The sequence below is a fragment of the Mesoplodon densirostris genome, chromosome 7 (assembly GCF_025265405.1).
Source record: "Mesoplodon densirostris isolate mMesDen1 chromosome 7, mMesDen1 primary haplotype, whole genome shotgun sequence".
In the NCBI taxonomy this organism is placed as follows: Eukaryota; Metazoa; Chordata; class Mammalia; order Artiodactyla; family Ziphiidae; genus Mesoplodon; species Mesoplodon densirostris.
The window spans coordinates 121,452,109-121,464,600 of NC_082667.1; the positions used below are offsets into that span (position 1 = coordinate 121,452,109).

Sequence of the window (12,492 nt, forward strand, 5' to 3'; positions counted from 1 at the left end):
TATTCAGTCTTTCAGAGTCCAGCCAAAGGCCCCCAGAAATGTTAGCTGTGGGAAAAAAGTAGGCAACAATAGAAAGAAGGGTGTGGGACTGTACAGAGGCGCCCCACAAAATGACTCTAAAGACAACTCTGCCCCTAGCCTCTGCAGTGACTTGTTTGCTTATCTATAAAATGGGTGGGTATAAAAATTTCAAGTATTTTTGGTACAAGAATTCAAGTAAACAAATCAAGAGTTTAACAACAGTAAAACAGCCTTCCCTTCGTCCCCACGGCTGTTCAAACCCTAGTTCTCATCATTTTGCTGATGAGGAAGTTCTTTCTGGATTGACTATGCCCCATCTTAGTTCTCCCATCTGTATAAAAGTTTACCCATGTGAAAAATGAATTACATTACATTTTGGGATTTGACGTTTATGAGCAAGTTCCCCCCATTTAAACTCTTAGTACATTTGCAGATCTCTCAGTTTAGTACTTAGAACAAATATTCTGTTCAGAAGAGAATGCCCCAACTGTGTATCCCCAGTGCCATGCATCGAGGAGACAGACACACATCTTCCTTTACTACCTTTAGTATCATTCTCTGAAAGGAATTTTTCTGGCCTGTTATTCATATGCAAATCAAACTGTAAAGCACAAGTACTTAAAATTCTACGTTCTGCATTTATATGGATCACCTGTGGCTGAGGTAGCTACTGAGGACCCCAACACAGTTTGCCAGCCTTGAATGGTTTGGTAAACCACTGTTAAAAACACTCAACACACTCACTGAATGACAGAAAATGCTTCTTAAAAATTTGCCCTTTTCCTCCCTGAACTTAAGTGAAGCTGGCAGCTTGGGGTCAGTGCACAATCTCCTTTGGCTGTTGCTCTCACTCTAGAGACCACTTATTGTCAAAATCCACAGCAAGGTGCATCTGTAGTTAGAATGCCCTTCCTTCAGGCTCTCACAAGGCTCATCACCTAGGCAATGAGCTGCCTTCCCCCAGTAAGTACCATTCTCTACTCCTTGGTTGTAAGGTATTATTGAAATATCCCAAGAGGTCTCTAATCAATAAAGTATAGCCTCAGAAAGATTCAAGGCAACTTCTCAAGACATAACCCACCACTCAGGAAAGCAGCTCTGCACAAGATACGTGGCTCAACAGCTCCAGGATCTGATGACTTTCTCCAACTAGCCTCCTTTATATTCTTTTCCGTTTTAGGGATGGTGTTCATGGACTCCTTGCCCTTTCAGCTCTTTTCTTACCTGCCCAGGAAGCTGATGTGTGTGCTGCCACGCAGAACACTCTCTAGTCTGTACAAACTCAATGGATGCTTACTTAAGGCGCGCCTTAGTCTCATGACTTTTCTTATCCACTTGACCTCGATCAGCACCACCAATTCTTCCTTCCAGCCAACAGTAAATAACAACAGCAGGAAGTTTTACTCCATAAAGCATTAATAAGATATTTTAATGAAGGGTCAGGGTGGGGGGGGGAACCAAACAAACCTTAGTCTTATGTTTCTATTCAAAGACACTTAAAACTATTTTTTTCCCTGCCCATCCCTTCTAACTGCAACGTTATTTGTGACCATGTAATAAAGGCTGGTTTAAAGTTTTTGTTTTTGTTTTTTAAAAAGTTTAAACCTTTTAAAAAAAGACTAACCAACCAGGCTAGCAAAAAGTACTCAATACATACTTTCCTTATATCAAACAAGCTAATATTTCAGTACAATGTAACTATACAGAATATATACGATACACATATTCACAAAGCAAACACTATAGGCTCAGAACATATTTGAAAAAACATGATATTCACAGTGATTACAGTAACTCTAAAAATGATTGTAACATTGAAACGGCACTTAGTATACAAAAAAGTCACAAAAATATATATATGTATGTAGTCACCAAGAACTATGGTTCCTGTAAAGTACTAATAGCCAGATACTAGTATATAAAATGTGAAGTTCTGACACTGTATACATTTTTAGGAAATAAAACAAAATCCAAAACCATTTTTGTTACTGTTGAAAGTCAAACATGCCAAATAACTTAGCTATGGCCACTGTAACCAAGTAAAGCCAAACTTGAAGGAGATGATAACTGGATACAAAGCTGGTGAACTTGGGCCTGTCACAGGTAAGAAAGTTGTACTGGTTCTAGGAGAGGGTAGAAGACATGACAACACCCTTCCACATAATTTAATTCACATTTCTTCCCCAGCATCACCTTCCCTCCCCCAAGGGTTTCACCAAATGCCACTGCCCAAAAAGAATCATAATGCCGTAACTAGCAAGATAAACGTTTCTCCCAAACTTCCTTGATGTTGGGCTATAGGCGAATTTTAAAGCATGCATTCATTAGCTAAACAGGACCGCCAGTCACCCATCTGGAAGACTGTGGTACATACACACCTTCCTCCTAGGCTGGTTGTACTAGAAAGTACTCCAGTTTTTGAATGGAGCCAGATTTATATGTTAGCTCTGTAAAATATTGAGCTACTGTAGCAGCAAATACAAAATTACAGAAACTAAAACAATTTTTTTCCCTTCACATCTGTTTCCTTTAATCAGACATTAATTTCTTCTATCACTGAATTATGGTCTATTGTCTCAAATCAACTTTTTCATTATGCTGCTGTGGAAAAAGACAAGTTCAAATCCTGGAAAGTTTACATTTACTCTTAAAAATGGGAATACAGGAAATTTAAAGTAAAAAAAAAAGGTCTGTTCTAAAAGTATCTCTCACAAATATATATATTTAAATATTAAAATAGGCTACCTAGGATTTTTATAAAATGGCTTTTGAAAAGATAGCAGAGGCACAAACAAGCCATATACTATCTTCCAATTGGACATAAGGTGCCACAAGGGTGCCCTACAAAGAGGCAGGCAATCTCTATCTGATGCAACAGGAAGCACCAGCAACAAGAGAAAAATCAAATATATTATTGGGACCTGGATTGAAATCAAATTTTACTCTACAAGAGACTGTTGTCTTTTTAAAAAATATCTTGAAATATAAGCATTAGAAGCCATCACTTTGTATAAGGAAGAAAATGAATAAAGTTTATGATCTTACTCCTGATCACCCGATGGCATTCATTTCAGTTACCTGAAAGATGAACAGCAGCGTTAACTTTCAGTAATTTAATGGACCACTCTCAGTATGAGAGACTTTACATAGCATTTGTCAACTTGAAAACTGATAACTGAAATAAAAGAAAGCTCTTAGAGAAAACACAATTATAACCTAATCATAGAAAAGGTTCTTTCTAGAAAAAGCAGGTGTTTCTAGGGGCTGCATGAAAGGCTTCCCATCTTTAAATGAACACAGCCTCCACTAATACCAAGGAAACAGCATGTGTTTAGAGGAGATGACGGCTCCTCTTAATGTAGGGAAGATTGATCCTTCCTCAGCAGATGATGTACTTTGGTAACCTGAACATTCGTTTACAGGATGATTTTTAAACCTGTTTAATTGAATAATGAAATCTGGATATGGTTAGACCGGTATTTGGGAAAACAGGGACAATTTAATAAAAGTCATGACACTGTAGGCCCTCAAACCATCAAGCAGCAATTTTATCAATAAATCATTACAACTGAGCCTAGGGCTTTAGGTTTACTCAGCAAAATCAGTCAGTTTACAAGAGAAAGGCAATCATCAAAGAATCAGATTTTATAAACCAGGCACTTCAAACTGAAATTTAAAAATTTTAAGTCTTTAAAAAATTTTTTAAAAAAGTTTTTTGTTTTCAACCAATGGTCTGAACCCTTAAATTCTTCGAAAACTATTATGTACATAAAAACCTTGGTATTAGTTGGAACTGGCCTGGCCCCTAAGCAGAGGGAGCTATATAACTTGAAGCTATATAACTTGAAGAAGTAGCATATACACTTGAAGGCAGTCTCAATTTTTGGATAGTGCCAAATTGAGAGGCCAGTAACATCATCGCCTGACATCTCTGCAGAGACTATTTGTAAAGATATGGAGCTATTACTTTTTTTTAATCATAAAAATATAATCACTATGATGTAGTAGAAATATCTAACTGTGTCAAGTATGAAGTTAAAAAAAAAAAGTACAACTATGATGTCACTAAGAGTCTTCATCCCATAATCTGACATAGGCTTAACTCCCCATTAATAAATCTCAACATATTTATAATCTAAAAATGAAATACCCATAAACTGTCTGCTCCTTAGTTGAACCTGGAAATTGGTTCAACTCTACTTCATTGTTAATGTGAACCATTATTGCTTTTGGCAAATTAGTCTTGCTGAGGACCTTCCAAATAAAAATACCCTATGGTCACCAACATGTTGTCAAGCAAAAATGACACTGAAAGATAAAAAAGGGTATAGGCAAAATACGGAATAACTTAAATTCTGACGATTTGAGCCTAAAGCCTGGAGGAGTATGCTTAGCTATAAATATTCCTCATAGACATAGTTAATGTAATGGAGCACCCCCCATTCTGTACCACTGATTTAGAAAAGAAAATCATGTTTGTATACATGCTTCTCTCAGTAACTTTCAAAATCTAAATATATTATAAATAAATCATCTTACGTCAATAACTTACACTGAAAACCACATTTACTACCTTTTAGCAACTTTGGGTCGCTTCCAGATGTGAACTTTACTAGTTTTTTCCCTCCCAATTAATATTAATAACTAGAAAACTATTCTCCCTCACTTAGTTGTATACTCCAGAGCTTCACATTTTCTAGATGGGTGAAAATAGAGTAAGTGCCACACAAAAGTTTCTAATTCTCTTCATCAATTCCTTAAATCTCAAAAGCCCTTTCAGGTACAATATTATAATTTTAGGACTGTTCATTCATCAAGTAATAAGAATAATTCTCTCCATGTGGTATACTAGTACAAACTGCCATTACCTTATAAAGTAATGTACTTCTCAGGGGCTACAAAACTAAAAGAAACTAAACCATGATCTGAGAATCTTCAAAATAAAAGCCACTAAGCTAGATAACTCATCTCTATTTAGATTAAGTATGAGAATAAAAAATAATAAGAGATAAAATATAAGACCGAGAAGACTTAATACAACTTCCAAAGGCTCCCAGGGAACCATTTACACATCCGGAGAGATTGGCTCAGTAGTCAGACGGTAACAGAGTTACCAATGATAAGTATATTAGATGTGCTGGCTGGTTCATTCCACTTGGTAACATATTTTAACAAAATGGAAGGTTTTTTTTTTTAAAACCAAAGGGCATGTGTCATAACATGGAACCAGAATGTAAGTTCTGTAAGCCAGAATGGTTGCTGAAATGTTAAAATGTAAGAATGAATGAAGCTATTTAAACATTTTAGTACACTTTTGCCTCACTGAAAGTGAGAACTTTAAAAACTGGCAATGTAACTAAATATATAACTAATTATTTAAAATGAAAATTAAGAAGGTTACTTTAAATTCAAAGTAAGAAATATCCATTTAAATACATTTGTGGGTGATAACCTCCATCTGTATCCCTTTCTCGAACTTAAAATTCAAAAAAATGAAAACAAGTATTAATGCTTTTGTTTCTGAATTAGTACAATCACTGACATGCTAGATGCTTCCACTGTTAGAATACACCCTTAAAAATGGAAAGAATGACTGCAGGAGCTGTAATATCCAGTATCACAACAAACATCTTTGCTCATTTCTAAAGTATGTATATCATACCTATTTGGTAGCTTTAAAATGAAAAATAAATGCTTTTCTTATATAAAATACTTGGTTTAAAAAGGCAATTTATCTTGCATCCTAAAATTCAAGCCCTTTAACAAAGTTACCCACCCTTGGGCCTTTCAGAAAGATAGCTATGCTAAAGTATTCTAAACTGGAATTTTTTTTATGTTTAGTTATACTGGTAATTTCTAATGGATGAGATAATATAACTGGCTTTCATCTCTCTGCAATGTTTTCCATATATTCTGGTAAAAATTATACATCCAGGCATCCTTCTCTTAGAGGAATTTTAAATAAATCTAAATAGCACTATATACAATTATCCCTCATAGCTTAGTTTCCTAAAACAGATCCATAAGCTAAGTATCCTTAAACTGTGTATCAAGAAAAATGTAGAGCCTCACTGAAATAGAAAAAAAAGGACTCTGTTTATATCACATGTTAAGTACTAGTTAGTTACCTGTATTGATACGATTTGGGGAGCAGACAACCAACAATCGGCATTTTCACAGTAGATTCAAATGTTTCATAAAACTTGGAAATCTGTATAATTTGTAATTATCAGTGAAAATCTAAAGTTTCCATTTGGGAAAAAATAGCCAGTCATGGTGGTAATCCTACATTTTGAGAACACAGAACACCTCAGAGCTGCCAAAACTGTGTAGGACTCTCTTAATACAAAATTCTCAGGACAGGGGGTGTGCTAAAACACTTTCAACCAACAAATTTCCAAATGGCTCTGATATATTTCTTCTCATTAACCCTATTTCTTTCCTCCTTTTCTTCCTTCCTTCTTCTTCTTTTAAAAAAATAACTCTTAGAACTGAGGGCAACAATGACTCCTGGTCATAATTTTACCGATTCTTTGTTTTCTCCATTAAGATTTTAAAATTAACTTTTGAGATTTATCTACTGGTAGGCATAACAGTTTCCAAAGAATCTATATTACATTAAAAATAAAAATTCCTGACCTTTCCAGTTGAGACACAGCAGTACCGCTATTAGTATCACAGTCTGTTGAAGAAAGTAATTCAACCTATTAGTAAAGAAGCATAAATAATGGAAGGCCATCATAATCTGTGTATGTTGATTTTCCTGAAGGTACTATACCTATGTTTGGGAGCAAAGAGGAAACAACAAGTTCATGAGTGAGAAAAGGACCTGGAAACAAGTTAAAAATAGCAGAATATTCAAACAGACAGAAAGAACATTAGCTTAAAAAAAATCTTCAATGAGTTCACTTTCCCTTCCTTTACATTTGTAGGGGATAAAAGAAGTTATAGAATTAGCCAATTAAAAAAAAAATGAAACAAATCACTATAACTTAGAAAAATTTTATTATTAACGACTAGCACCCAGACAAAACTGAGATCTTGTGTTTTGAATAAGAAACTGTATTTTCTTTTTCTAACCTAATCAGGTGTTTTCATAATTATTAAACTTTGGGTATATACATAGAAAAAAAGAGTTACTCAAAAGATCATTGTTCATGGACTCATGAATATTTAGGATCAAGGTCAGTGATGCTTTAATGGCACCAAGTAAAAATGTATATTCCAGTCTAGAGTATCATATATATTTCAACTATAAACCATGAAGTATCTTTCTTTTCTTTTCTTTTCTTTTTTTAGCAGCAAGAGGTAATAGTCATTAATTTAAGGTTTTTAGTTTTTCTTTAGTCTTAACAATTCTTTTTTTTCCCCAGATAGATTTGAGTCATAGATCATCATTTTATAGACTCTCCTCTACTTCTACATTATTGCTTAATTGTGTAAAAACTATCCTAACTGCTTTTAATATGACATTTGGCAATGTCTTAAAATATTTTGGAATAAGGACAATTTATCACTGTCATATGGGTATTTTGTAAACAATTGCAGTTGGGTTAAGAATATAGCCTTAACAGAGAATTCTTTATTTTGTCCAAAACAGCAGAATAAAAACATCCTCAACAATACACAAACCTATGTATAAAATATAGAACATCTCCAGTATATCTCCTTTTCATGGGATCATGCCAAGTATAGGCAAGAGAAAACTGATTTAGGCAATGACCCAATTAGCCAGGCATTAACTTTCAAAGACCAGGTAAACAATAATTTTATCCAGAAAAGCAGTATGAAAGAGTTCCTATTCACATACTATATTCTCTGTTCCTGGTCATTTCATGCACAAGTTGACTATCCTTAACCGTGGTTCTTCGCCTTCTTTCACAGAAGAAAGATTATTTGGAGGAGTGGTACTATAAAGGTACAGGGAATACCTATCCCAATACCAAATTTTCACCATGAAAAATTATAGTGACAAAGCTTAAAAAAAAAAAACACAAAACACGTGGGATTTCAGAAGTATATACCCTAATAATTTTTAAGAAAGCTCACCATAAATACTTCCAAAAACAACAGGCTTTACAAAAGACTGTACAACATCCTGTGTATAGGAGTAAACATCTATTCAGGCCATTTGCCAGATTCATTCAGTAATATGTTTCTGGTGTATGCTTTCATTTCAGGAAGGTCAATAATCATCTGATTTCTTCTTGACCTCATGATCTGTTGTTAGCCTACTCCTGATAATGGAAGAGGAAACTGATACAAGCTTTAAGTCAGCTGGTTCTCCTTAAGTCTCAAGGTTTCTATTATATTTCAACACCATGTTACTGTGCACTTACAGAAGCAATCTCTCAGTCATGAAAAATAAAACATCAGTTGCAGAACTTACAAAGTAAAAAGGGAAATTCTTTCCCAAACCCTTTTTTGCTTAAGAAGTTAAATTAAATTCAAATGTACAAGACCAAGCACAGGCACTTTCCAAAAATCAAAAATGAAGCCAAACCATGAAATTACTCAATAGTTACAGAAGACAGCTCTGATTTTGGGGGGTCCTCTCTGGTTGCCTCGGCACAAGCACTGGTCTTTGGCTGCCCTGGCATTTCCTCCTCTTTTTCTGTCAGCCCACCAAGAGACCCCAAGGGAAAAGTGCTTTCACAATTCTGGGTCGAGGAGACCTGTGAAATTACAGGCATCTGGACAGAGGAGTTGTTTTCAAAACTGTGTTCTCCAAGATCATACTGAACAAGGGTCTCTTCTTGCTCCTGGTTTAAGTAGTCCGGTACTAGGAAATCACTAGGTAAGAGGCAAAGGATGAAACAGGGAGTTAATTTTCAAGCCAGTAATAAATAAGACACAATACAAAGACCTGATTTGTAAAACAAGATTGGGATTTTTCATTTCTCTAATTTTTGAATGAAGATTAGAACTCAGGAATTTTCAACTTCTAAACTTTCCTAAATATACAAACCAAAACCATCCATTAGAACCAAAGTATATCAACTCTCCCTACCACCAAGAGAGATAAGATTATCACCTTCAGTGTCACACTGGACACCTAAACAGCCATACTTGTTCTATACAGAAGAGTTTTTGTATACAAAACAGATGGAAATAGCATGTTCATTTAAACAAAGATCATTTGAATAACTTATGCATAACCTTTCTTGGATTATACACTAATTATAAGGTATATAAACCTAGCTTTTTATTACTTCCTGGATATAAATTAGTTAAGAAACTAAATCCTCAGGCATAAGTGACCTTTTATATAATCTACTATATAGAGAAATGTAAAAAACTACTTAGATGCTTGATTTAAATCTTTACAGTTAAACAAAAAAAAATTCATTACACTTTATAATGTCAATAACTAATATATTTAAGGTTATTTTATAATTTGTCCACTATTAATAAAAAAAATTGAAGTCTGCTCATCTGCAAAGCAATTTAAGATGTCCTATGTTATATTTTCTAAAAAGTCTTCAGGTGTTAAACAAGAGTAGAGGATAGAGGGCTCAGTACAGGGAAGACACAGAAAACAGGAGTGGTTAACTGGGACACTATTTTAGTCCTGAACAAAGTTTGTTATGTCATGTATAATCTAGGTTTAGTGACATGATAACCAGACACCCAGAGTTAGAAATGATTACATTAAACAAAATGTCTGGCTTGAAGAGAAAACAAAATCTATGCAGGAATAATTTACTGAAAAATAAGATTTAAAAAATGAAGGCAGTTAAAAATTTAAGATTTGATTTTATAAGAAACTAAGAATTCCTACAGATGTACAATTCTGATAAAGTATTAAAAATAGACAACAGAACTTTATATCTAGAGGAGACCTTAGAAATCATCTTTAAAGCTTACATTTTATCTTTCTCTACGTTTCAAGCTTCTTCATCTGTAAAGTGACGTGTTAAATCATAACACTAGTTAGTGGCAGAGCCAGAACTAGAACCTGATCCTTGGATACCCAATAAATCAGAAAGGTAACTCTATTATAAGTTCTTTATATTAAAAGCATGGAGCTCTAAACTGAAAGAAAAAAAGGAAAACTTCATTTGATGTAAATTATCATATCCATTACAGTTGGTATAGAAGTTTCTCTCTTATTATTTAAAGAAAAAAGAGAGAAGTGGTCAAGAATTTAATTAACATCCAAAGAGTCTGAAGTAATCCACTATCACTAAATATCATCTGACACGGTAAATTCTCCAATAAGGTCTATTTTAAAATGTACTACAGAATTACTTTAACCTTGTATTTAAAAAAACAACAACAAAAACCCACAAAAAAATCAAAACAAGCTGATAAGTAGTCTACTTCTGTAGGAAAAGATTTCTAATGCCAACTATAAATGTATTGAAAATTGTTTATACTTAGAAGGATCAGCAAAATTTGATCAGATCAGGAGATCAGAGAATTATTGGATAGTGGGAATTTAAAAGGAATGTGACTGATTAGCTGGCAACCTGATAAAAAAAACACAGCAGGCTGCCCTAAAAGCAGGAAAAGAGAGTTTAGAAAGCAGTTTTCCTGGTTCAGTTTTTGTTGTGCACCTCACCTGCTCTGGAAGTAGTTTGCTAGCTCTGACGCTTCATGGTTCAGACTCCTCAGGTGCACGATTAAATTTCCAGAGTTGGTGAACATGGCGCCACATGTTTTGCACTCGTAAATCCGAGGCTTGCGGATAATGTGCCGGGAAACCCTCATGTGGTGTTTATATTCCCCGAAGGAAGTGAAAGTGGCACTACATATCTGGCACCGGAAACAGCGTTTACCTTCATGCTTTAGGCGATGCATCTTTAGCGAGTAAGCCCTGGTGAACTTTTTCCCACAGCGGTCACACTGAAATGGTTTAATTCCTATAAAATAAAGCAAAACAAAATATTATCTAAAAACAAAATAAGTGGAAATGTCATAAACCTCACAGACTTCTGAACTGTAATTCAGTAGCAAGAGATAATCTGAAAAGACAAAAATCACCAGCAAAAATGAGTTCCAAACTCAGTATCTCAGAAAGGGTACAGAACATCTAAGAAGTCACTAGTGCTTGAAAAAAGAAAGCGAGAAAGAAAGGCACCATGGGGTGGGGGTAATCGAGGTAATATATACTCCAACGGATTTTTGAACGCTTCCAAATCTTGTATTTTATAGACTTCAAAACACAATTTAACCAGAGTATTTAAGCAGAGCCTAAATCTTCACATAAGATTACTTCATTTCATTAAAGTAGTGAGGTTTACATTGAGAAGATGTGAAAATGATCAGTACCTACTCTTCATTTCCTATCTCAAGAGAAAAATGAGAAGAAAAAAGGGAAATTCTAACATCTCTGAACATGATTAGTGATTGCAATAGAACTACTACTTGATTGAGTTTTTGGGTATTTAATGTAATAGTGATGGAAAAAATATGTAGAAATTAATATATGAAATATGAAGTATATTAATGGTCTCTTCCAATTCATTATCACAGTTTTAGCAAATAAAATTTCAAAACCCTTCAAAACATCATCTGTTGATTCAACAAAGTCATAGGGAATTAGTGTTAGCACAGGGTTTGTTAGACCTATCTAAGTGAGATAGTTATACAGCTGAGAATAGCAGTAAAGATTTCTTACTTATCAGAGGTCAGTGTTCTATCCACAAGAATTTTACTGCCTTTATGTGAACACTTAAGTTTCAAATATGTTTTACACATCATTTATCCAAAATCTCTTTTACACCAAAAAAATACTACAAGGCTGACTAACCAGGGCACAGAGAAATTTAGGATTGTAGAATTAAAATTAAATTATTGTTATGAATTTTAAAAAACTTTTTATTTGGAGATAATTATAAATTTAGAGAAGTTACAAGAATAGTACAAAGAACACCAATATATACCCTGTTAACCCCATTTGCTTTACTGTATGTATTTGTGCTTTTCTCCCTCACATATATACACACATGCATCTGATATCTTTTTCATTTACATATTACACCCGACCCAAGTCTTAATGAGAATATTGATGCCTGTAAGCAAATACATTTCTGACACTGCACCCATTCAGCAATGGACTTATGTTTATCTGTTCTCACTAGACTTCCCAGAGATAAACTTTTTTCTAACTCAAAAGCATCTGTTTACTGTTTTTAAGTGGAATTTCAAAATAAAATGTTTGGGAGTGCTCATTTATGCCACAAAAGGGATGATGACATTACCTGAGTGGATGAGCATGTGCTGTTTCAGGTTCTGAATACGGGTGAATCGCACCCCACATGTTGGACACTGAAAAGGTCTATCTGGACCATTTGGACTTGGCCGTTCTGTGCTGCTGGTGGAAGGAGCAATGTAGAGTTGGTAGGGATACTGAACATTTTCCAATCTAAAAAACAGACCAAAGAAGGCAACCAGGCTCTGATTTTTAAGTTCAATAAACATTTCTGCACAACTTTAAATGAACAACAACAAAAAAACATTTTAACA

The 12,492-nt window shown here is 34.4% G+C and overlaps 1 protein-coding gene across 5 annotated transcripts in view; it reads right to left on the reverse strand.

Annotated features, from left to right (window-relative positions):
- Nucleotides 1–1,448: 1,448 nt before the first annotated feature.
- Nucleotides 1,449–12,492, reverse strand: part of ZBTB44 (zinc finger and BTB domain containing 44) — a 70,929-nt gene continuing 59,885 nt past the window's right edge. For 2 of the 5 annotated variants that reach the window (XM_060105659.1, XM_060105655.1), the window contains 3 exons: nucleotides 12,228–12,391; nucleotides 10,586–10,886; nucleotides 1,449–8,814 (listed from right to left, as the gene is read on the reverse strand). In XM_060105659.1, the coding sequence (XP_059961642.1) occupies nucleotides 8,532–8,814; nucleotides 10,586–10,886; nucleotides 12,228–12,243 (600 nt within the window). In that variant the 5' untranslated portion in view covers nucleotides 12,244–12,391 and the 3' untranslated portion in view covers nucleotides 1,449–8,531. The remainder of the gene's footprint in view (nucleotides 8,815–10,585; nucleotides 10,887–12,227; nucleotides 12,392–12,492) is intronic. The other 3 variants (XM_060105657.1, XM_060105656.1, XM_060105658.1) reach the window with 3 other exon arrangements.